The sequence below is a fragment of the Acomys minous genome (assembly GCF_964271855.1).
Source record: "Acomys minous genome assembly, chromosome: 8".
Taxonomy (NCBI): Eukaryota; Metazoa; Chordata; class Mammalia; order Rodentia; family Muridae; genus Acomys; species Acomys minous.
Window position 1 is genome coordinate 15,170,738 of NC_140489.1, and position 23,948 is coordinate 15,194,685.

General features: G+C 43.4%; 1 protein-coding gene across 10 annotated transcripts in view; it reads left to right on the forward strand.

Moving 5' to 3' along the window:
- Positions 1-23,948, forward strand: part of DICER1 (dicer 1, ribonuclease III) — a gene marked incomplete at its 3' end in the record, with an annotated part of 72,473 nt that overhangs the window by 44,360 nt on the left and 4,165 nt on the right. For all 10 annotated transcript variants that reach the window (XM_084793325.1, XM_084793326.1, XM_084793322.1 and 7 more), the window contains 17 exons: positions 726-968; positions 1,630-1,784; positions 3,612-3,744; positions 4,605-4,680; positions 5,445-5,584; positions 7,364-7,543; positions 7,657-7,870; positions 8,077-8,230; positions 9,118-9,300; positions 9,570-9,675; positions 10,186-10,361; positions 11,244-12,024; positions 15,317-15,472; positions 18,634-19,510; positions 20,955-21,223; positions 23,426-23,588; positions 23,688-23,763. In XM_084793325.1, coding sequence (XP_084649451.1) covers positions 726-968; positions 1,630-1,784; positions 3,612-3,744; positions 4,605-4,680; positions 5,445-5,584; positions 7,364-7,543; positions 7,657-7,870; positions 8,077-8,230; positions 9,118-9,300; positions 9,570-9,675; positions 10,186-10,361; positions 11,244-12,024; positions 15,317-15,472; positions 18,634-19,510; positions 20,955-21,223; positions 23,426-23,588; positions 23,688-23,763 — 4,082 coding nt within the window. The remainder of the gene's footprint in view (positions 1-725; positions 969-1,629; positions 1,785-3,611; positions 3,745-4,604; positions 4,681-5,444; positions 5,585-7,363; positions 7,544-7,656; positions 7,871-8,076; positions 8,231-9,117; positions 9,301-9,569; positions 9,676-10,185; positions 10,362-11,243; positions 12,025-15,316; positions 15,473-18,633; positions 19,511-20,954; positions 21,224-23,425; positions 23,589-23,687; positions 23,764-23,948) is intronic.

Genomic DNA, 23,948 nt, shown 5'->3' on the forward strand with positions numbered 1-23,948 from the left:
CCATGTTGCACTTGTAGTCAGGAAGCAAAGAGGTGAACGCCTGTGCTTGGCTTGCTGGACTCCAGCACATGGAATGGTGCTGTCTGCCTTCAAGGTGTCTCTTCCCACCTTCCTTAGCCTTCTCTAGGAACATTTTTACAGACATCCTGGGTTTGTCTCCTAGGTGATCTGATCTAACCCTTATCTGTTGACTGACTGGGATTAACCACCATGGTGGCGATGCAATTCTAAACTATGTGAGGAAGCACTGTCCTTTATTTTAATCAAGTCTGTTTTCTTTAAATTGAAAGTTTCTCAGGTGCTAAAAAAAAGCAAAGGTCTGCTTGTGATTCAGTTCCAAGTACACTGGGGAGTTCAGTGAGGGAGTTTTGGCTTCTTGGTAGAGGTGCTTGCACAACACAGTCTCGGAGACAGTGTGTGCCGCTGTGGCAGGCCAGAGTAGCAGCAGGTGTCCATGAGGGGCTCTTGTCTCACCTGCTTGGCTAAATATGTTTGTGACTGGTGGACAGTAAAGAGAAGCCAGTCTGAAGGTGTTCAGTGAAAAGTCCTGTGATGAAATGCAAGGCCCGTGAGCATGTGACTGTTCTGTGACACTGCTTCCCTGGGTTGGCCTCAGAGATGTAATGTGCCCAGATGATATCTCAGAAATGACCACTGTTAATCGTTTTATAATGTTTTCTTTGTGAAATTTCTTAGAAATGCTTTTCTTGGTGAAATTTTTTCAGGTACTTAGGAAATTTCGAGCACATGAGACCAACCTGCTCATTGCAACAAGTGTTGTAGAAGAGGGTGTGGATATTCCCAAGTGCAATCTGGTGGTTCGTTTTGACTTGCCGACGGAGTATCGATCATATGTTCAGTCTAAAGGACGTGCACGAGCCCCGATCTCTAACTATGTAATGTTAGCAGACACAGACAAGATAAAGAGCTTTGAAGAAGACCTCAAGACCTACAAAGCTATAGAGAAGGTGTGATCAGAAAGTCAATATACTTTCCTGTTTATTTGTATACATGGGCTAGAGAGAAAGTTTGATCTACAGAGTGTAGTGTCAGCAGTGTGTACATAAAAGAAAGTTGGGAGTTAGCACGTAGAACTGACAGTATTTTATAAGGTAGAGTGAATGTCCTGGTAAAATAGTGGGGAGACGTGCTGGTCACTTGAGAAGGGCGTCTGTGGAAGGGCACTGTAAGTATGGACAGCATAGTGGCCAGTGATTGGTTTGAGTTGTGGCGGGAGAGTGATGAGACAGTAGTTTACCAACAAGAGACCAATAGTGTCCTTTGTGCGTGCATGCACAGTGTCAGATAGTCCTTGTTCAGTATCTTTCCATATTGTTGGAGCTGGGAGGATTCTGTGGAGAGTTTCGCTGCAGCAAATGGCTTTGGAGTTTTGAAGTATGGAGAGATGGTGGTATTTGTCACACAACAGACATCAAAAATCTTTTGTTTGGTTGGTTTTGTTCTTTTTGGAGATAGGATGTTATCATCATTCAGCCCAGCTGGGACCCATGGTCCTTGTGCCATCAAGCCTAGGTCGAGAGTTTTCTCAATACAGACAGAGATAGAAAGCTAGTATGTGGCAAAGAAGATACTTGTTCCTCACCCTACATCCTGTTTGCGAATGCTCAGATCTTAAGAAACAAATGTTCAAAGTCAGTGGATGGTGCTGAGGCTGACGTCGATGCTGTTGTAGATGATGACGATGTTTTCCCGCCATATGTACTGAGGCCTGATGATGGGGGTCCACGAGTCACGATCAACACTGCCATTGGACACATCAACAGGTGAGGGAATAGATTAATTGTCCGGGTTGCAGGTTGACGTCTGTCTCCACAGGTGAATAAATGGCAGCTTTACAGTAGGACACTGGCAGACTGTACCTAGTGACAAATGTCACCTCCAAGAATAAAGGTATAGTAACATAGTAAGACAGCTTGAGCACAGTATCACTTCAAGATATGTTTGCCAAAAATGTGTACGCTGGGTTTAACCGTAAGGAAAATCTCAAGGAAACTCAAGTTGAGAGTCAGGCTCCAAAGGGTAGGCCCAACATTTTCAAGAGTTGCAAAACAAGATCACTGAGATGAAGGAAAGATCAAAGACAGGGGGATGTGACAGCCTGGTGTGATCTCTGGTCCTGGACTGCATGCTTTGACTACAAAGACTGTTTTTTTGAAACGTGAATGATTCATCTGGGTGAAGAGCAGAATGAGAATTTCCTTGTACTCTGATAGCCTTTTAAAGTCTAAAAGAGTTTTCAAGTAAAAAGGTAAATAAAATCTTACATTTGCTCCTTTGTTTTGCCCTTAAATGAGTTTTCTTTTTCTTTCTTTTTAAAAAAGATTTATTTATTTATTTATTATGTATATAATGTTTTGCCTGCATGTATGCCTGCATGCCAGAAGAGAGAACCAGATCTCATTATAGATGGTTGTGAGCCACCATGTGGGTGCTGAGAGTTGAACGCAGGACCTTTGGAAGAACAGACAGTGTTCTTAACCTCTGATCCATCTCTCCAGTCCTCCTTAAGTGAGATTTATCCTGATATATAAACTAGGCTTGGAAATTGTTTTTTAAGTTCTTAGCAGTGTTAACAGCTCAGGAAAACAATTAATTATGATGAAGTCCAAATTCATAATAACCATACATAATTTCTAAGGGAAAATTCACCGTACAGTACAAAAATGTAAAGTGGACTGCATTCTTTGCCTGTTTTAATTGTGGCTGTTTTCTATGGGGTCCTGTTTCCTGTTAGTGGAGAGTGAATGACAGTGGTGTTAGGAAATGAACCTGTGGGGATGAGCTAAACCATCAGCAGGCACCCGGCTGTCCAACCACTAGGCCTCTTTGTAAGCAGAGCAAGGCACCTGCTTACTTAGGTGCCATGTGCACACATTCACTTCTACATTGCTGTCTCATCCCTTGCTTCTGCTGCCCCATTTTTACAGGGCTCTAGGTCATTCTCAATTTCCTTTTTCCCTTGCACTTCCCTTTTCCTGTGGTGAGAAGTCTGTTCCACTCAGGTGTGATGTGTGTGCTCAGCCTGCCTGTCAGCTGGCCTCTCTTGTCTTTGGAGCACCCTAGCTGCACAGGTCTTTCCCTGCCAGTGTCCTGGCCTTCCCAATGCCCCCCTTCCTTAGACCAGCTTTCTCTGGGTCTGCTGCCTGCTCTGCCACCATTTTGTGCTACCTCTCATGGAGCTTCTGGTTCTGGTGCTTTCTTGATTAAACCCTAGGCTGTCCTACTGTCCTGATACCTTCCTTACACATGCCATAGCTGCCGGCTAGTCTAAGATGAAGAAACCAATGCTGGTAAAAATGCATCCCATTGATTACTCAGGACACTGCTCTATTGTGCAGTGTCAAAACGCCAGGTGCAGGGTGACCTTTGAGATGTAAGCTACAGTTTTAACTAAAAGGAAATTAAATAATGTAGTTTCCTGGTTACACACATCCATTTCTAGTGCCCAGTTCTGTCTTATTCAAGGTCAAGAACAACAAAGAACATTCCTTATGCAAGTGGCAGCCCAACCAGAGATGCTGTGACTTTTGAGACAGTTTTCTGTCGATTTCTCATTTGGAGATTCAACTTGAGAATTCCTTTCTTCACAGATATTGTGCTCGATTACCAAGTGACCCGTTTACGCATCTAGCTCCCAAATGTAGAACCCGAGAATTGCCTGATGGTACATTTTATTCAACTCTTTATCTTCCGATTAACTCACCTCTTCGAGCCTCCATTGTTGTAAGTTAAGACAAAGACGTGACGTGCTTTAAAGTATATATGCCATTAGGACGTGTCTAGCTTCTCTAAGACATCCAAATTATAAATGTGTTTTAAAATCTACACTTTGAAAACCCATCTGTAAGTTGCGTAGTCAGCTCTACACTAAGGTTTGTTACAGACTGTACCCTATAAACTCTTGGAACACCAGATGGTGACCTCCGGAAGTTCTCTTCAGGCTCTTACTAATTTGAGGTGGTTTTTTTTTTTTTTTGAGAAATTGGTTAGCTGTGGCTTTGCATGCAGTTACTAAGAACTCATGAAGTGTGGTTCATCTGCTCTGGCTGAGAGCTGCCTTTTGTGACTACTGCCCTTTCCTTGGTTCCAGTACTAATTTGCAGATGTTCCAGAATGAGTATCTTTAAGTCCACAGAAAGCTATTCCATATTAATAGATATGACAGCTAGATTCTAATATGTCTTTACCTTTTTGTTACGTATTTGTTGACTAATGAAAATAATACTGTAAAATTTTATTAAAACGAACATTTACTTGAAATGTAACATTTTGGTTATAATTCATTTTTGACTGGACGTGGCTTTAAAAGATGGCTATTTCAGGACTGGGATGTAGCTTAGTGGTAGAGCCCTTGTGTGAGACCCTAGATTTCATCCCACCACCACCAAAATTTGAAAAACAAACAACAACCACCAAAAAAAAAAAAAAAAAAAAAGCTATAAGTTGTAAAAATGTGTTGGTATTTTCAAACTAAAGCATTTGGTTCTGGTAAGTTGGGTGTCAGCAGTACCAGGGCAGAGGTTACGAGTCTATTCTGTGGGTTGGTAAGCTGAAGCTAGGAGATGTTCTGTTCTTCTTTTCAGGGTCCACCAATGGGCTGTGTACGCCTGGCTGAAAGAGTGGTAGCTCTCATTTGCTGTGAAAAGCTGCACAAAATTGGTAGGTAAATGTTTGGAAAATGTATGTGAGTGCAAAAAGTGACAGAATTGTACAACAGGAGCATACAGAGACCTTCTGCAGGCTCTGGAGCTTGTCCGGGCCTAGACTTGCTGCTTTTGCTATCCCTCAGTGGCTTATGTGCATTTTCTGTACTCAGATTATGCAGTGTCAGCCAGGGCTCTTGACTTTTACCGCTTCTCTGTAAAAGCTGCCACTTTGCTTTTGATTTTGACCGTTTTTTAAACTACATAAGAATGCTCTGTTGGGTTCTGAGCCTGCCACCGGTGTGGTCAGTGTGTTAGACTCTCAGGTTAGTCTATACTGATGAAGAAAATGCTCCTTTACAAAGCAAAAGGTTTCTGTTTAAGGATGTGTGGGACTGGCCTGTTGATATTTTGTTTTTAGTCTTAGAATTTGCAGGCTTGTTCAGGCTGAACATATGAGTGTCAACATAGATCCCCTAAAGTTTTATCTGCTGTGACTTTGATATTGCTTTTTGAGATTTATTTATTTTATGTGTATGCATGCTTTGCCTGCATTTGCACCACGTGTGTGCATGGTATCTGGAGAACAGATGGTTATGAGTCACCATGTGGGTGCTGAAAACTGAACCCGAGTCCTCTACAAGAGCAGTCAGTTCTCTTAACTGCTGAGCCACCTCTTTTACATTTTTAAAGGCAAAGGGGCTTTAATTGCCATCACTCCTTCACTTGCTGCCTTAGATTATTTACTTAGTTTGCTGACAAAAGCTCTTAAATATCTAGGTGAACTGGATGAACATTTGATGCCCGTTGGGAAAGAAACTGTTAAATATGAAGAAGAGCTTGACTTACATGACGAAGAGGAGACCAGTGTTCCAGGCAGACCAGGATCCACCAAGCGAAGGCAGTGCTACCCCAAAGCAGTTAGTATTGGCTAGAACTGTGTGGAAATCAGCCTTTCTCACGTTATTCCTACTATATGAAATCCTAAATTTGTCTGCTCAGATGTTTCCCCAGATCACTGTAATTTGGCCCAACTGTGGGTCTCAGTTTGTTCCACTGATTCACAGCCTCTCCAGAGCTGCCTTTTTATTTTACCTTAACTGTTGCTGGGTTTTGTTGCTGGTTTTGTCGTGCCTTTCAAAGGACTCTTGAGGCGTCTATAAAATTCTACTCCTTCATTTGAAAAGACATTCTTTTGCTTACTTATTTCAGTGGTATGGCTCTAGCCTTATTGGCCCTTGCTGTTTAGGTCCTGACTCACATGGTGAAGTGGGCAGGCGCATCAGAAGGTGGAGGAAGCTGTGCTGGGCGTAGACAGAGGGCATTTCAGAGCAGCGCCTGCCACACCTGTGATGCCACAGCAGAGCCTCACTATCAGCATCTCATGCTTGATAGAAGTGTTGCTCTTTAAAATACTAAACTCATAAGGTTTCCAGACAAAAGCAAACTTTCCTTGTCTTTTATCTTCACCTAAATACCTGGTTCTTATTTTGTTTTTGCAGTTCTTACTTTAAGTATCAGTACCCCCGCTAAGCATTTTTCTTTTTTAAAGATTTAAAAATCAGAGTTTTTTTCTAATCCTGAATGTTACCCATTTCAGTCTAAGCTCCGACCTCCCACTGTGCGCATGCTTTGCTTTTGTTGTAGTAAACTCCATTGGTGATGTCAGACATGTGATCTGCTTTGATTCCTCTTTGACCAACCCATTTTGTCTTCTCTGGTAATCAGAACTGCCTCTTAGCCAGTGGATAACAGGTGTAACTGAACTACCCGTGCAGTTTGCCAGTGACTCGCAGAGCCATGGGACCCTGATCTATGAGTCTGTTAAGTTTGAAAGCTCAGAAAAGCTGAGGTGACGTGATCGTGACTCACTCTCATAGTGAGAGCTGTAGAAGGGTGTACCATTACCAGAGAGCCAGCTCAGCAGGCCTGGTGCCTTGAATGCAGTCCCTAGGACCTTCATGGTAGGAAAGAACTGGCTCTGACAGGCTGTTCTCCGATTGCCACAAGCATGTGTCACACATGTGCCATCACACACATGCCCATTCCCTCCCTCTCTGTCAAATAAATAAAGGTAGTAAAAATTTTTAAATGACACGTGTGAAAGATGGTCCCATTGTAGTAACTGAGCAAAACCAGATTCCTTCTCCTTCTATCCCTCCCTCTCTCACACATACTTCAGCGCCGTCTATTTTATATGATTCCATTTGTGCTGAAAAGTGTAGATTTTTCTTCCCATTGGTTCTGAGGTAATGTAACTTGTACAGTGACAAAGATAATCTGTTAATAAAATGGTTTTAGAAGCCATACAGCACATCTGCATGCTATCTTGAGCGACGGGGTTAGACTCAATATTTAAAACCGGTCTATCTTTACTTTCTGATACTCTGTGTTGAGTACAAGTTTGAAAACCCATGGAATAAAAGTGTTTTCAGTCAATAGAGACAGATCAAATGATTTAATTTTTTTAAAAGACCATTTTACACACTTTTTGATGTTCCATAAAGCCGTAATGAGCAGTGTGTTATAGCCTAGGTAAATTTGGGCTAGTGTGAATCCCAGACCCGAGAAGTGCTACTGCTTCCCTTACCACTGAGGACCATCTGAGCTGCTGATGCTTTTACAGCCAGAAATAAATGTCTTTTCTTGCTAGTGTCTAGAACAAAGGCTGTTTAACTCGCTCTTCTTTCCAACTCTAGATTCCAGAGTGCTTGAGGGAGAGTTACCCCAAACCCGATCAACCTTGTTACCTGTATGTGATAGGGATGGTCTTAACCACCCCGCTCCCTGATGAGCTCAACTTCAGGCGGAGGAAGCTCTACCCTCCTGAGGACACCACAAGATGCTTTGGGATCCTGACAGCCAAACCCATACCTCAGGTAAACCCTTCACTGTGGCTGTTGAAAGTGCCGCTTAGGACCTGGGAATTGAGTAAAGTAATGCAGTTACAGGACCTGTCGACTGAAGGTGCTTTGCTCTGTTTTTGGCTAAGATTCCTCACTTTCCTGTGTATACACGCTCTGGAGAGGTCACCATATCCATCGAGCTGAAGAAGTCTGGCTTCACGTTGTCTCAACAAATGCTTGAGCTGATTACAAGACTCCACCAGTATATATTCTCACACATTCTCCGGCTTGAAAAGCCTGCCCTGGAGTTTAAACCCACCGGCGCTGAGTCAGCATACTGTGTTCTACCTCTTAATGTTGGTAAGGAGGGGCCCGAGTGCCAGTGGTGGGTTGGCGTAGCTGGACAGTAAGGGTCTTACTGGGGAGTGGGGCCAGTGTGTGTCCTATGAATACTCTTTACTTGGATAGCTGTAGACTCACGTTAGTATACCTTAAATAGGACTCATACCTGTGTTGTATTTAACATGCTAAAGACACGTATTTAACACATCTTTTTCTTCCTTAAGTTGATGGCTCCAGCACTTTGGACATTGACTTTAAATTCATGGAGGATATTGAGAAGTCTGAAGCTCGTATAGGCATTCCCAGCACTAAGTATTCAAAAGAAACACCATTTGTTTTTAAGTTAGAAGATTACCAAGATGCAGTTATCATTCCAAGGTAGGTGTTTCAGTGGGAAGGAAAATAGCAGTGGTGCTTGCCTCAAAGGGTGTGCTTATCCCTATGGCTATGGATGTGGGCAGTGACACCAGCATGGAGAGCTAGCCAAGATAAAGGCATCTCTCCATTCACTTCATTGAAAACCAACCCCTAAAAATCATTGCAGGTGAAATTATTTACTCTGTGAAAAATATTATTTCTTACATAAATAATATTGATAGTCTTTTTTAAAAAATCTCATTTCTTTAGTACCAAAATCTTACTAGAGAATTTCATTGGGAACCGTATTTTGTGCCTTAAGCTTCCATGAGAATTCTTGTCACTAAGCCTGGTGAGGGTGGGAAGAACACCACTTCACAAGAAGGGAATGGAGTCGTGAACCAGTAAATTAAGTCAGAACACTTCACAGAGAGGTAGAGTGCTGGTTGGTTGACTCTGATTTGTTTTCCTCCATAGTTGTACCTTTTGTCCCTTCTTAAAGATCTCCCTACACTATCACTCTCATAGGTAATGAGTCCATCTTCTGTCAGATTACCTAGTGTTGAACATTGTCACATGCAAAGAGGATCTAGTTGGATATTACTAAGTTTTCAATTTTGATTGTATTGATTAAGCAAATAGCTGAAGGAACCATTTAGCTTTTCATGTTGTCAAAGGAACAACAAGAAGAACAAGAGGGCAAAATGGAGAGCCTATTTTACTTAATAAAAGTATAGTTTTTAATCTCAAACTCTTGAAATACAACTTTTGGAATTTAAATTCTCATTAATGTTATTTTCATTTAACTTTTTGAATTCTTAATGAATTGTTTCCATGTTAAAACAATTGTACTTTGAAGACAGTTTACTTACACGAAAGGCAACATGATTGATTTTCTTTATTTCCAGATACCGCAATTTTGATCAGCCGCATCGATTTTATGTAGCAGATGTGTACACTGATCTTACCCCGCTCAGTAAATTCCCTTCCCCTGAGTATGAGACTTTTGCAGAATATTATAAAACAAAGTATAACCTTGACCTGACCAATCTCAACCAGCCGCTGCTGGATGTTGACCACACCTCTTCCAGGTAAGAGTTGCAAAGATGACATTAGGTTGCACAGGAGGCCTACTCTCTAGGGGTCAGGGCTACAGGTGCTGCAGGGTCACTTGTACCTCGGCCTACCCATAGACTCAGAGATAAAGAGACCATTTGCACAAAGACTTGCCTGGGTTGTAGAGAACTGTGCTGAAGGAGCTCCTTAGGCAATTTGTAAGCATACCAAAGTTGGAATTCCAGTCACTGTGAGGGTGTATTTCATTTGCTTGTTTGATAAAATTGTTCTGACATTTTTGTAGACTTAACCTTTTGACACCTCGGCATTTGAATCAGAAGGGAAAAGCACTTCCTCTAAGCAGTGCTGAAAAGAGGAAAGCCAAATGGGAAAGTCTGCAGAATAAGCAGGTAATGAGTGTAACTAGTGTGACTTTGTATTTTTTGAATTGGTACTTTTAGTTTTTTGAGGTAATAATTAGATCATTTCCCTCTTCTCTTTCCTCCTTTCCTATTTACCCTTTCTTGCTCTCTTTCAAATTCATGTCCCCCTTTTTCATTAATTGTTACATACATACATAAATACAACCTACTCAAACTTGACCTATTTTTTTTTCTTGAGGTCTCAATAACATATTATCAAGATAACAATGACTAGTGAATTTCTGGGAAGTCACCATGGATATTGCATTTATTTTGAACATCCATTTGGTAAAAATTGAGTTTTGCTTTTGTCCTTGATCCATTGATGCATCACGGACTCACCCTCATAAATCACTTTGGTATAAAGGGTTATTTTTAAAAGTTAGATATTACTAGCATTTATGGTTTTCATTATTATTCCATAGTACAGTTGGTCTTTTTACTATTATTTGTATGTGCTTTATATTTACCAGCCTGTATTTATCTTCTTACTCAAAGATACTGGTTCCGGAACTCTGTGCTATACATCCAATCCCAGCATCACTGTGGAGAAAAGCAGTTTGTCTCCCCAGCATCCTTTATCGCCTTCACTGCCTTCTGACTGCAGAGGAACTAAGAGCTCAGACAGCCAGCGATGCTGGCGTGGGAGTCAGATCACTTCCTGCGGATTTTAGGTATGCCTGTGTTGCTGGCCAAAAATTTAATTTGCAACAAAATGGAATTAAGTTAAAAATCTCATTTTCCTTATAATTTCTAAAAGATGAAAAAAAAATGTGGACATTTAAGATATGAAAAGGAACTGTATTGCTTGTCCCTTAAGTAGGAGCTTGGGCCACTGAACCCTTTGTTCTTGTCAAATTAGAGAGGCAAGCTTCTGAGACAGAATCATTTCTTCTTTAGTGGTGATGCTGAAATGAGGGTGAAAACATCAAAGACTTTCTTCTCAAAGACTAATTACATGTTAGTGAGCAGCAGCCTCCCCTTGTTCTAATCTTTATCATTTTTTTTATGTTAGTCAAGTTCTGTATATCAAAGACATGTTTTACTTAATCACTCAAATTAATTTTGGTTATATAGATGGTTCTAGGGATTGTTAAGACCTTTCAGTATGATAACGTAAATAATAGTCGCTCACAGTTATAGCAGTGAGAACTGGATACAGTCTGGACCACTAGTTTAAATAATACACTCTGTGGCCATCCTCGGGTAGGATGGATTGGCCACGTTTCCAAGTGCGGAAATCGAGGCACAGAGGGCATTTGTAAGTTGCGTGAAGCTGTTCGCTTGGTTAAGCAGAAAGCTTGTGGTGAGCCGCTAAGTTGGGGTTCCAGGTCAGCAGCAGCCTCCATCTTGGATCCTCTCCAGCAGAGGTCAGAACAGTAAGCTGTCTGCATTAGAGCTGTGCAGAGTCCCGGTCGTGTTCCTCTAAGCTTGGAAATGTGTTTTTCTTCTCAGGAGGATTTTGTTTTGGAGTTGCTTGCTGTGTTTGTAAGATGCTGCTGTTTTAAGCTTACCCTTTGGAGGAGTGATAGAAAGTTATAAAAATGTCTTTGCAGATACCCTAACTTAGACTTCGGGTGGAAAAAATCTATTGATAGCAAATCTTTCATCTCAACTTGTAACTCCTCGTTGGCTGAAAATGGTAATTACTGTAAGCACAGCACAATTGTAGTCCCTGAAAATGCTGCACATCAAGGTGCTACTAGAACCTCCTTAGACAACCATGACCAAGTGTCTGTGAACTGCAGAAGGTCACCTGCCGGGTCGCCTGGTAAGCTCCAAATTGACGTGTCAACGGATCTTACAGCAATTAATGGTCTTTCTTACAATAAAAATCTTGCCAATGGCAGTTATGATTTAGTTAACAGAGACTTTTGCCAAGGAAATCAGCTGAATTACTTCAAGCAGGAAATACCTGTACAACCAACTACCTCATATCTCATTCAGAATTTATACAATTATGAGAACCAGCCCAAGCCCAGCAATGAATGTACTCTATTGAGTAATAAATACCTTGATGGAAACGCTAACACATCTACCTCAGATGGAAGCCCCGCAGTGTCCATGATGCCTGCTGTGATGAATGCTGTTAAAGCACTCAAGGACAGGATGGATTCTGAGCAGAGCCCCTCTGTTGGGTACTCCTCGAGGACTCTTGGCCCTAACCCTGGACTGATTCTTCAGGCTTTGACACTGTCAAATGCTAGTGATGGGTTTAACCTGGAGCGGCTTGAGATGCTTGGCGACTCCTTTTTAAAGCATGCTATCACCACATATCTGTTTTGCACTTACCCTGATGCCCACGAGGGCCGCCTTTCATATATGAGAAGCAAAAAGGTAAGGGACAGTTCTTATTCTGAGCTGTTGCTTCTTCAGAGTGCCTGAAAATGGGGCAAGTTACCAACTGAGATGCCCATGAGTCAATGCAGCTGCTACTCATTCTAATCCACTAGGGCCAGCCAAGCCCATGGGGGCGTTGCCCAGTAGCTGACATGAGAGCTGTATACCAGCAGTACAGCCAGGCTGTGGGGTTGGACTTCTCTATTAAAAGAAGTTCAGTTTAAAGAAACCTCTTTGTGCAAATGGGTGGAACTCTTAGGCCCTGAGGGGGTGGGAAATTGGCAGTGTTTACTGCTCAGGGGTGTGTGCTTCAGCCTTGGCTGTTGAGCCTTTAGTGAGGAGAGTGCTCTGAACGGCTGTGTGCGTGTGAGTAAGATGCAGCCCCAAGAACTGCACTTCATCCATGTTTCAGGGAGCCAGACAAGGGAAGAGCATCAGGCCTTACCCAGTGTAGACAGTGGTGCCCCATAGTTCTGAGCAGTTGCTCCCCAGTCCCAAGGAAGAGTAAGTTGTTTTTATTTTCCTACATGTATACGCACAAGCATGCAAGTATGCTCACCTGTGTATTCAGGCTGCAGGTTAACATCAGGTGTCTTCTATCAATCTCCACCTTACTCTTTGAGGCAGGGCCTCTCTCGGAGCTTGGAATTCACTGATTGAGCTTGACTTGTCAGTGAGCCCCTGGAATCCTGCCTGTCTTGTGTAGTTGTCCCCACCAGCACTGGGGATCATAGAAAGTACCACTGCCTGGCTTTTATTTTGGTGCCAGGGACCCAAACTCAGGTGTTTGTGCTTGCAGAGCAAGCCCTTTACCCGCTGAGATCTGTTTCTAACCTTAGTTCATAAACTTAGTATGGAAGAACAGTAATTAAGGTAAAATATTTAAATAGCATAAAATATAACAGTTTGACAATTTACAAATCTGCTAATGACCTAACATTGAGAAAGATGGACTACCTCTTGTGAGTCAGAGAAGGTACTCACAGGAAACCATATAGCGCAACAAAGCTAAGGATCTGCAGAGTGTGGTAGCACTCAGGGGAGAAAGCAGTGACCGTGGGGACTGAGAACCAGCTGAGGGAGGATGCATGCAGAGAATTTGACAGAGGAGGTTGTCCGTGGTGTGCGTGCTGTAGATACTTTAGAGGAATTTTGAGCAAGATGTTACTGCTAATAGAGCACTCAATAAAGAGTGATGTGGCACTGGATTCAGTGTGGGCTGAAGAGAACGGTCAAGCCAAAAGCAGAAAAAAGGAGCTAAAAGGAAGGGACTGAGGTGAGTGGTAATTTCAGAAGAAACAATCATTTTACCTCAGCAAGCTGCTTGTTCTACTAGCCTCTAGCCCCTTTACGTAAGTTGTACATGTGGGCACACAGAGAGAAGTGCACAGGCTAATTTGGGTTTTCTGACAACCTAGAGAGGTGCATGTCTTTATATCCCATTTTGGTAGGCAAGCATAGTGAAGCAGGAGAGGCTAACTTGCCCCATAACACACTGCAGCTGGGTGGCAGAGCTGGGATTTAGCACACAGTGTGGCTGTGGGCCTCTTGCTTGTCGCAGTCTTGGCAGCTTGCTTCTGAACACCAGACTTGTGAACATTTTACAGAGGACACTTACTCTTTTCTGCAGCCTTTTTGTAGTTAGATGTGACACCATTTTGCAGAGAAGAAACTGATGCCCAGACAGTGGGATTAGCTTGTGTCAGGTTACTCACTAGTCCCAGATATTTAGGATCGTGTGTCTGAGACTAGAGGCCACACACCTGCTGGCTGCCTTCCCAGTGTTCTTAAGACAGGCCACCGCTGTGATGCCCTGACAACTGTGCCAGCTTGGAATAGTGGGCAGTGGCAGTGACAGGTGATGGGAGGAAGACATCGAGGAAGCTCTCAGGTTACTGCAGGAAGAAGGTCATAGTCAGCAAAAGAAAGAATGCTGGACGCTATTAGGCAAGAAAGATATTACTTTAACATTTCAAAACTTCATCTTTTGCCTGGTGTCAAGGTGTGTTTCGCATGGCTTGCCACTCTCAACACAAGCTTCATGCTCACTGCACAGCTCACTGTCTTTGCTCAAGCTAGCCTTCCCTGTGGTCTGTCCTCATTGCCACCTGCTGGCTCTCTCTTTTGAATTTTGCCTCATACCAAGTTGTATCTTTTCCAGTCCACTGAGCATTTCTCTTGACTTGGAACATTCCCCTCCTCTGTGCCCTATTGCCCTCTTTGTCTTGGGATGCTCTTATATAATGTGGAAAAGGAAACCAGCATTTATGTGCATTGGCTCCATGGTAGACAGTTGGCAAATGTTTTGGCATGTGGTGGTCCCAAGCAGAGCTGTCTGTCTGCTAGTCTGTACACGTTGCAAGGACTGCTTCTCTGTCCCTCTGCGTGCTTTTCCCAGACTGCCTGGCCATGCTCTTTGTGGGTACCAGGTGCTGGCTAAGCGGTACTTGAGTTACATAGAAAGGCTCCTGGAGTGTTCCAGTAAGTTTTTAGAAACTGGAATGAGACTGACAGTGTTAGACCCTAGTCTCCAAATGAAAGCTAGACAGAAATGTCGTGTGTTAAGTAAATTAGGGAGGTGGAAGACCCATTGGGGAAAGCAAAAGGACTAGAAGAAAGGTGGTAAAGCTGCCTCAGTGATGCTTTCTCTGTGTAGCCTTGGCTGGATTCACTGTAAACCAGGCTGGCCTCAAACTCGCTGAGATCCACTTTCCTCTGTCTCCCTGAGTGCTAGGATGAAAGATGTGTACCATCATGCCTGGCTACAACACGTGTTCTTTAGCACCTTATTCCAGTGCCTTATTTCAGTACCCACAATAAAGGACCAGTATTTGAGGTTGAAGTCACACTGGTTCTTAGATTCCAGAGATACGGTGACAGGACTCACCTTCTAGCTTATCCGTCCTTTTACTCATTAAGAATATTGCGACATCTTGAGTTCCCAAATCTTGACATCTTCTGCTCCCAGTTCCACTTGTCATCTTGCATTTCATATCATCAGTCTGTGCTTTAAAACCTTCAAATTGAACCCTTTCTTTGACACATTCATAACGAAAGGAATTTGTATACATTGAGTTTTTGTGGATTTCATTTTGCATTAAATATTGATTTGTTGATACTAAAGGATAGCCAATACTTGGAAATTTAGAGTTGTTGTCACTGTGTACTCCTTTTAACTGGTGAACATTTGTGCAATATAAAAGCTTTGGCATAAATTGTACTGGCTTGCCATGTTTTCCAGCCATGACCATTTATGGCCATGTGTGTTTGTGACTCTTTTCTGCCAAAGGTCAGCAACTGTAACCTATATCGCCTTGGCAAGAAGAAGGGGCTGCCCAGCCGCATGGTGGTGTCGATATTTGATCCTCCTGTGAACTGGCTTCCTCCTGGTTATGTCGTAAACCAAGACAAAAGTAATGCCGAGAAATGGGAAAAGGATGAAATGGTAAGCTCTCAGCATCAAGAATTTTTGTTTCTGTTGACTGAAGAATTTTGTTTTCTGCCGTGTGTTTACCATGTAGCAGATATTTCATGTGTGCTCTCTGTGACTTTAGAAATAGTATTGGCTTTGGTGGAGTGTAATTTCTGTTGCCTCCCTTTTCAGGAGGCATAAAATTTGTTATGCTTCCACTGAAAATAAAATGAGACCCCTCTCGGATTCCTTTATTCTCATGTTACAGTGTCTCCTTAGCCGTTTGTTGAAGTGACTTTGCAGTGACCTGTGGCCTCCAGGCTGTGTCTGGAAGAATTCAGCTCAGCACAGACTGCCTTGTGCAGTTCAGGGCTAGCTTGGGACTGTTCCCTCTTGCCAGCTGGACAACACTGACATGTGGGAGAGTTGCAGTATACTGTAACTCAACTTAAGCCTGGCCAGAGAGTTAAGACTCATCTCTGTAGCAGCCAGAGCTTCCTTTGTCTTGTCCTGAAGCCACCAGGGGGCAGCTGGGAGGCTTGTGTGCCCTGCGCTCATGGCTGAGAGAGAGCTGTCTTGGACTTTGAAGGTCCCATCTGTTCGGGCAACTCCGCTTGCCAGGTTTAGTTTGTATTGATGATAAATGGGCTCGTGCTACTTCATTTGTACTTCAGGTTGATAATGATAACACCATTTCTTTTACGGGCATCTAAATAGCATCTTCTTCGTGCCTTGTTTCTGATGTTTCTGTCCCAATAAGTCCCAGTGGTCTGTGAGGCTGCTCTGATGTAGGCCTGTTTGCTGACTGTATTTGTAACCTCAAGTAGGAGTTGACTTACCACAGAAGTGCAACTTAGATGTAAAAACATTAAGAGTATTTTTAATGCAAATTAGGTCTGAGGATGACATTTGCTATTAATTTAGATTACACACACACACACACACACACACACACACACACACACACACACACACACACACACACACACACACACACACACACACACACACACACACACACACCCCTTAGTAGAAAAGTATGTAGACTGGTTGAACCTAAGGAAAAGTACTTCATTTTCGTGCAAGCCTCTTTTTCTATCCACATATTTGATCCTTTAGGTAGCAGTGACAGGTAGGGCTTTTCTTGAGTTACATGTTGCAGTGTGGACTTCTGTTTCTTGCCCTCTGCTGACTCAGCACTTCAGTTCCTAGAATGCACTAACACACTGCTCAGGCCCTCATCTGAATCCTTACTATACTCACTTACTAGGGAATCACAGAGTGGTTTTGGCTTGTGTCCTTCCAGTCTATACCTGGGTTACACCTCAGTCTCTGAGTGCCTCCTAGAAGGGAGGGTGAGGGCAGCTCAAGCAGACTGTACTGTTAAGAGATACCTACTCTTCAGATGTTTCTTGAGCTTTGGAGAGCATTTTTGAAGTATAACCCCCCCCTTGTGAAGAGAAAGAGTGTGCACAGTGGCAGGGATACAAAAGACAGCCCAGGGTCACTGGAGGCAGCCATGTTACAGAGATACAAAGACTTATGTAGAAACTTTGCAATTTAAAAGCTCAGGCTGAATAATTTAAATTTAGTTCATTTTTGTCTTAAGACCCAAATAATAAAGCTGGTGTAGTGGCACGGGCTTTTTCTCCCATCGCCTGGGATGCAGAGGATCTTTGAGTTTGAGGCCAGCCTCATTTACATAGTGAGTTCCAGGCCACTCAAGGCTGTGCAGTGAAATTTTGTCTCAAACAAAACAAATGGAAATAAGTAATAGTCTAAACCTCTCATGCTTTCTTGGAAAAGTCAAAAGGTTTTGACAGGCTATGGTTTCCTGAGATTTGCTGCTTTCTTAGTGTTTTCCTACGTGCGTGTCTGTGCACCTTGTAGATGTTGGTACTGGTAAAGGCCTGAAGAGGGTCACCTGCGACTAGCGTTACAGATGGGTGTGCGCTGGGTGTCAGCGCTGGGAGCCCAGATCGTCTGGCAAGAGCAGCAGTGTTCCCTGTTGACAGTTTGGTGTTTTCATTTTTCAAAGAGTTTTTTGGTGTGGTTGTTTAGTAGATTGTATGTGATTACATTGTTAGACTTGCTGCTATTTTATTTTTTCAGGCAAATGCAGAGTTTCTATCTCTTTTGAGTTTGGTTTAAAATGAAACCTGTGCCTATTTTAAAATACTTGAGGAAACACTTTGAGAGCATTTTGTCTGGATACTTTGGAAAGTTTTTCCAATCAAAGTTGAAGTTTACTTCCCAAGTTGTCCGCAAGGAAAGTGGGGGCGGCTGTCCACGCATGAGTTTGTGTTTATGGCAAAGTAGAGATTGGGCATCTTCTTAGCATCACAGGAAGATTACGTCAGTGCCAAGTCACAGCCCATTATTTAGGTTGTCATTCACAAACAAGCTTTTGCCGAAGAACTTGCAGTTAGCAAAGTTTTCTGACAGAAGTGGGATTGTTATGGTTCTTGTTAAGGTAAATTTTATCCTATCTTGTCTACTATGGTCTGTTGGCCTGAGCCCCACAGCTCAGAATAGAGGGTGAAAGAATAATTTCCCCAATTCACACCCTCTTTCAGTGGTCACGTGTGTTTTTTAAGCAAAGCAGTTTAGTTTCACATTGTAGCAAATGCTTTTTGATTTGAAGTGGTAGTAGGAGAGAAACTGTTGTAATGCCGCCTGTAGTTCTTAGTGGTGACGGTTTGTAGAAATAATTTTGTCTGTTTTTATATTATACTCTTAATTGAAAAGATAATGTTCTTTCTACATCTGGAATTTTATTTTGTCGGTTTGAAAGTCAGCTGTTTTCAAACTCTGTTAGCTAAGTGGAAGGTCTCTGATTGGCACAAGAGGGCTCTTATGTCCTTGCAGAATCAGGCTGCTCAGTTGACGTTTTGCATGGTGGACATCAATTTTAACTTTATCCATGTTGAGAATTCTTCACTTACAGATTTATACTGGATAAAGGTCATTTTATAACTTAGAAAATGAACATTCAAAGGACATGTTTGACTTTGTTTATATGATTAAATAACTTATTTTATGTTAATTGAAAACAAATGGCCATGATTTTTAAAAGTTGCCTTTTAGTATTTGTGGTTGTCATTTGAAATTATCCATAACCCTTGCTTTTATTGAGTTTCAGCCCCTTTTAAAACAGCAGCTCTGTCTCTCCTCCTTCCCCATCCCCGTTTCAGACAAAAGACTGCTTGCTGGCTAATGGCAAACTGGGTGAGGGCTGTGAGGAGGAGGAGGAGGACCTGACGTGGAGGGCTCCCAAGGAGGAAGCTGAGTATGAAGACGACTTCCTGGAGTATGATCAGGAGCACATCCAGTTTATAGACAGCATGTTAATGGGATCAGGAGCCTTTGTGAAGAAAATTTCTCTTTCTCCTTTTTCAACCTCTGATTCTGCATATGAGTGGAAAATGCCCAAAAAATCCTCCTTAGGCAATATGCCGTTCTCCTCAGACCTTGAGGATTTTGACTACAGCTCTTGGGATGCGATGTGCTATCTGGATCCTAGCAAAGCTGTTGAAGAGGATGACTTTGTGGTAGGTTTCTGGAATCCATCAGAAGAAAACTGTGGCGTTGACACAGGGAAGCAGTCCATCTCTTACGACTTGCACACGGAGCAGTGCATTGCTGACAAAAGCATAGCAGATTGTGTGGAGGCCCTGCTGGGCTGCTATTTAACCAGCTGCGGCGAGAGGGCTGCTCAGCTTTTCCTCTGTTCGCTGGGGCTGAAGGTGCTCCCAGTCATCAAAAGGACCAGCCCGGAAAAGGCCCTGTACTCTGCTCAGGAGAACGTAAGCAGCCAACAAAAGGGCCTTTCAGAGAGCTGTGCCGCCCCTGCAGCTGGCCTGCGCTCCTCTGCAGGGAAAGACTTGGAGTACGGCTCCTTGAAGATCCCGCCAAGGTGTATGTTTGACCATCCAGATGCAGAGAAAACCCTGAACCACCTGATATCTGGGTTTGAGAATTTTGAGAAGAAAATCAACTACAGATTCAAGAATAAGGCTTACCTTCTGCAGGCTTTTACACATGCCTCTTACCACTACAACACTATTACTGGTAAGGAGCCCCAGGGCCACACTCCTGTCCCCAAGGAGGAAACTTTGTGTCTAGTGCATTGTTCTGGCCTTGCACAAATAAGATCTATGCATGCACAGTCTTAGCTCAGTATGCATGGGTCGGGGAGGGGGCAAAAGGAAGCAGAATTCTTACGGTTTCCAACTGCTGCGGAGTAAGAATGCCTGTGATTGTGACATGGCATCTCACATGATGCATGCTTAGGAATTGAAGCTCGGGAGTTTGCCGTTTCTTCTCTTATCCTACCTAAATACCTTTCTCAGGCTCATTCATTGCTTTAGCTTCTTGATTTACTCTTATATTTGGGATGTATTTCCATATCTTTTTGCTGTTCCTAGACAAAAAGGCATCTCTCTTCGGGTCTTTTTAAATCTAAAGATGAGGAGATTAAACAGCCATTCTTCAGGAAGGCCTCATTACTTCCCATTGTGCAGTGTTTTTCTCCTCCTTGACCTGAGACCTAAGAGAGTGAGCCCCAGAACCAGTTAGCGCCAGCTTGTGAACCCAAATAATGCACATATCAAGCACATCAAAGGAAAATAAAAAGCTTATAGTTTGGATAGTAAAAGCCGTGTAGGTTAAGGCTGTTCACAGCATATAAACCCTGAACGTGTCGGTTCAAACCAAAGCCTGTTTTTCTTTGTGGAGAGGAAACGGCATGGTTTCTGTACACTGCTGGAAAACGTGAAGCCTGGATTCCAGCCTACCTTTTGTCTTCGTGCCAGTTCACCCACTGGATACTCCGGAGCAGGTCACTTCTGTCCCAGCCTCACTTTCCTCAGCTCAGTGGATTCTGTTGATGGCTCTGAGCAAATGAAGGTGCTAGTCGCATTGGTGGCCTTTTTCATTCTGGCCAGCAACCTTTTTTGACTGGGAATTTTACCATAGTTCACAGCTCTTTCTTAGTCCTGTGGTTTATGTCAGGTTCAGCTTGTCTAGTTTGAGTTGAAGACATGTTTTTCCTGCTGTTATCCCCTGCAACATATAGCCTGGAAGTATTAAGGAATTATGCCGTAGATGCATAGCAGAGAGTGGGTGACACACTGCCTTGATGGCAGTGTACAAAGAGTGGTGCCCAGTGCCTGCCTGGCTAGTATAGCATCCAAGGAAAGAGGTGCTGTGACTTGGATTGTATCTGGAAGGAGGCTTTTTCCCCCTCCAAAACAAGCATATTGTTTGGGCATGGAAGATTATATGACCTAATTTATGTATAAGAAATATGCTCTCAATTGCCGTTAACCCTTCGAGGTGCATAAGTGAGTATATGTCCAGTAATTTCGCTGAGAAAGGTAAATGAAAATGTTCCTCTATAGAAGTCTGAAAAGGAGCCTAGGACTGCAACTTTTTCATCAGCTCCCACGCAGACAGTGTGCAGAAGTGCATATGCTCAGGCAGGCTCACCGTTGCACTTTGGATCTCTGCACAGATTGTTACCAGCGCTTAGAATTCCTGGGAGATGCGATTTTGGACTACCTCATAACCAAGCACCTTTATGAAGACCCACGGCAGCATTCCCCGGGGGTCCTGACCGACCTGCGCTCTGCCCTGGTCAACAACACCATCTTTGCGTCGTTGGCTGTGAAGTATGACTACCACAAGTACTTCAAGGCGGTCTCTCCCGAGCTCTTCCATGTCATTGACGACTTTGTGCAGTTCCAGCTCGAGAAGAATGAGATGCAAGGGATGGACTCTGAGGTTAGTGCTGTTTAAACTGCGAACGCGGTGCTGAGGGAAGCAGCCACCTTCAAGTTTGGGCAGTTTGAGCTCTGACTCCTGGCTGCCCAGAGGGATAGTTGCAGGCCAGGGCCAGAGTACCCACATGCTGCCTGGTGTCTGAGCACAACCGAGAGTCACTCAGGTCGGCCTTTAAGACTTGGCTGCCCACTCCATGGACCAAGTGCTCATTCAGGCAAGGAGCCTGGGTTTTCAGCTACCTGAGTGAGGCTCCTACAGCAGGCATAGGGAGTTGTAGGAGTGTGTACCTCCTCCCATGTCCCAAAGTGGCCTAAGCCTCTCTGACATCACAGGATGATCTGCTCCTGTCTTTTCTAAGTGGATCAGGAATATTTGATAGCATCTCAGGTAAGCCTCACAAATGTACACTATTGTTTGAAGTGGGAACTCTGAAAACTAATGGGAGTTTGTAAGCTTTGGGTGCTGGGAGGCAGCTGCTGTTGTTCAGTGCTGCTCAGCCCAGATGTGTGCATGCTGCGCTGCTCTGCAAGCAGGGATAGTGCTCAGCTCCCTGTGTCCTCTGCACGAGTGGCCAGGGAGCTTCCATTCTGGTAGGGGGATGTATTCTCAGCTCACTGTTCTTATTTAAAGTTTTGTAATTGCTTCAAAAGCATTGGAGAATGGTGAGCTTGGGACTTCCTATGGGGTGGTGAGCCTGGGCCGAAGCCCTGGCAGCCAAACAGCCCTAGGCTATGCTCCCCTCTGCCTGTTAGCAGTCACAGCCTGGGCTCAGCCAGCAGTGAGGGCGCGAGGGGCCTGTTTCTAGTTTCTTTACAAATAGTTAAGCTCTAAGTTGGAGGAGTTCACTAAAATTAAAATTGTCTTTTGATGCTAGTGAGGCTCCTTAGCATGCTATCCTTTCTTCTTCATTCTTTTACTGTCCTTTGTGTTAGCAGGTATAGAAGCTGCAAATATCATCTGCCTTTTCTAACTGAGTGCTGTCCCCACCCCTACCCCCCAGGCATGGTTTCTCTGTGTAGCCTTGGCTGTGGCTGCCCTAGACTCGCTTTGTAGACCAGGCTTGAACTCACAGAGATCCGCCTGCCTCTGCCTCCCCAAGTGTTGGGATTACAGGTGTGCACCACTACAGCTGGCTGAGCTTTTTTTTTTTTTTTTTAAGGAAATCTATCTTTCTGCGCCTCAGCTCCTTAGATGTAAAAAGAGAGTTAAATCTGCCAGGTTTGAAATTTTCTTCATATCACAGAGCCATAGAAGTCAGCATTTGCATTTGCATATGTTGAATAATTTATGTACAAATTAAGATTTCCCCTTTTTCCTCCATTCTCCATTGTTTTGTTGTTGTTCTTGGAAAATACAAGTAAAAAAAGAAAGTTGAAGTTAAGTTATGCAGTCCTCATATAGCCAGTGTTAGCATTTGCCAGTGTGCTGTGACGGATGGAGGTGTCCAATTACGTATAGAGAGAGGCTGGAGTCCTGCACACTGTATCTGCTCTTTCACTCAGTGCACTGTGTGCTCTGAGTACCGGCTGCATCATGACTTGCGGTGATCACACACTCATCTTGAGATGCCTCATGTCTTTAAGTGATGCTTCTAAAGGGATAGCTTTTAGTTAGGATGTTTGGTGAGTGTGCATGTGATACATAGGCTTGTATATGCAGTTAGTTGCTGCCAGGGATGGGATTGCAACATTGAAGAATTCTGGGCTGTACCTAGATACAATTTTATTCCACGTATCCAAGTATACACTGTGTCAGCGATGCTAACATAGTGAGTATATGTGCATGTTTCAGTGACAGGGAACCTGCAGGGAAAGGCTGCAGAAAAAAAAATTTCTCAGCTCAAAAAGTGGCAGTCTCTAGCCTGGTCCCCACACTCACTCTTGCTCAGGGCTAAGGGAAGCCTGTGCCTAGAAGGGCAGTTATTTGGTTACAGGTTCTTTTGACATTTCACGTCTAATTCTGTATTGTTGCACTTAAGTTCTGTTCTAATTAACAAGTATTTTTTTCCATTTGCTGGGCATCAGTTACTTATTACTTTCCTTTTGTTTTTGGTGAGGTGGCTTTGGAATGCCACTGCTGTGAGTCAGGCATGCCATGGGTGTTGGTTATTCTTGTTAAATAGTGAAAGGCAGCTAAGAGAAGCTGGTCTGTGGATAGTCTTTGAAAGTGCCCTGTTTCTGACAAGTTACTTCTCTTCAATAGCTTAGGAGATCCGAGGAGGATGAGGAGAAAGAAGAGGATATCGAAGTCCCCAAGGCCATGGGGGACATTTTTGAGTCTCTCGCTGGTGCCATTTATATGGACAGTGGGATGTCTCTGGAGGTGGTCTGGCAGGTGTACTATCCAATGATGCGGCCGCTGATAGGTACAGTGCTGGCTTTTCCCCTTGCTGTATATATGAACAGCATTTAAAATGCTTCTAGGATCCTTAGTCACATTATATAATCTTTCATTTTGATTATAGAAAAGTTTTCTGCAAATGTGCCTCGTTCTCCAGTGAGAGAGTTGCTCGAGATGGAACCAGAGACCGCCAAGTTTAGGTAAGGAGGGAGTGTGTGTGAAAAAAAACCTCAAGAAACTGTAACTTCTGACTCTTGAGAGCGTGTGCACTGACGTGCTGTGACCCAGTTCCCATTTTTGGTCTGATTGACTGTTCTTTTCTTTTTGTTTTTATAAATCGAAGCTGAATAAAGGCGGAAAGAGCAGCTTGTGTTGATAGTGTGTG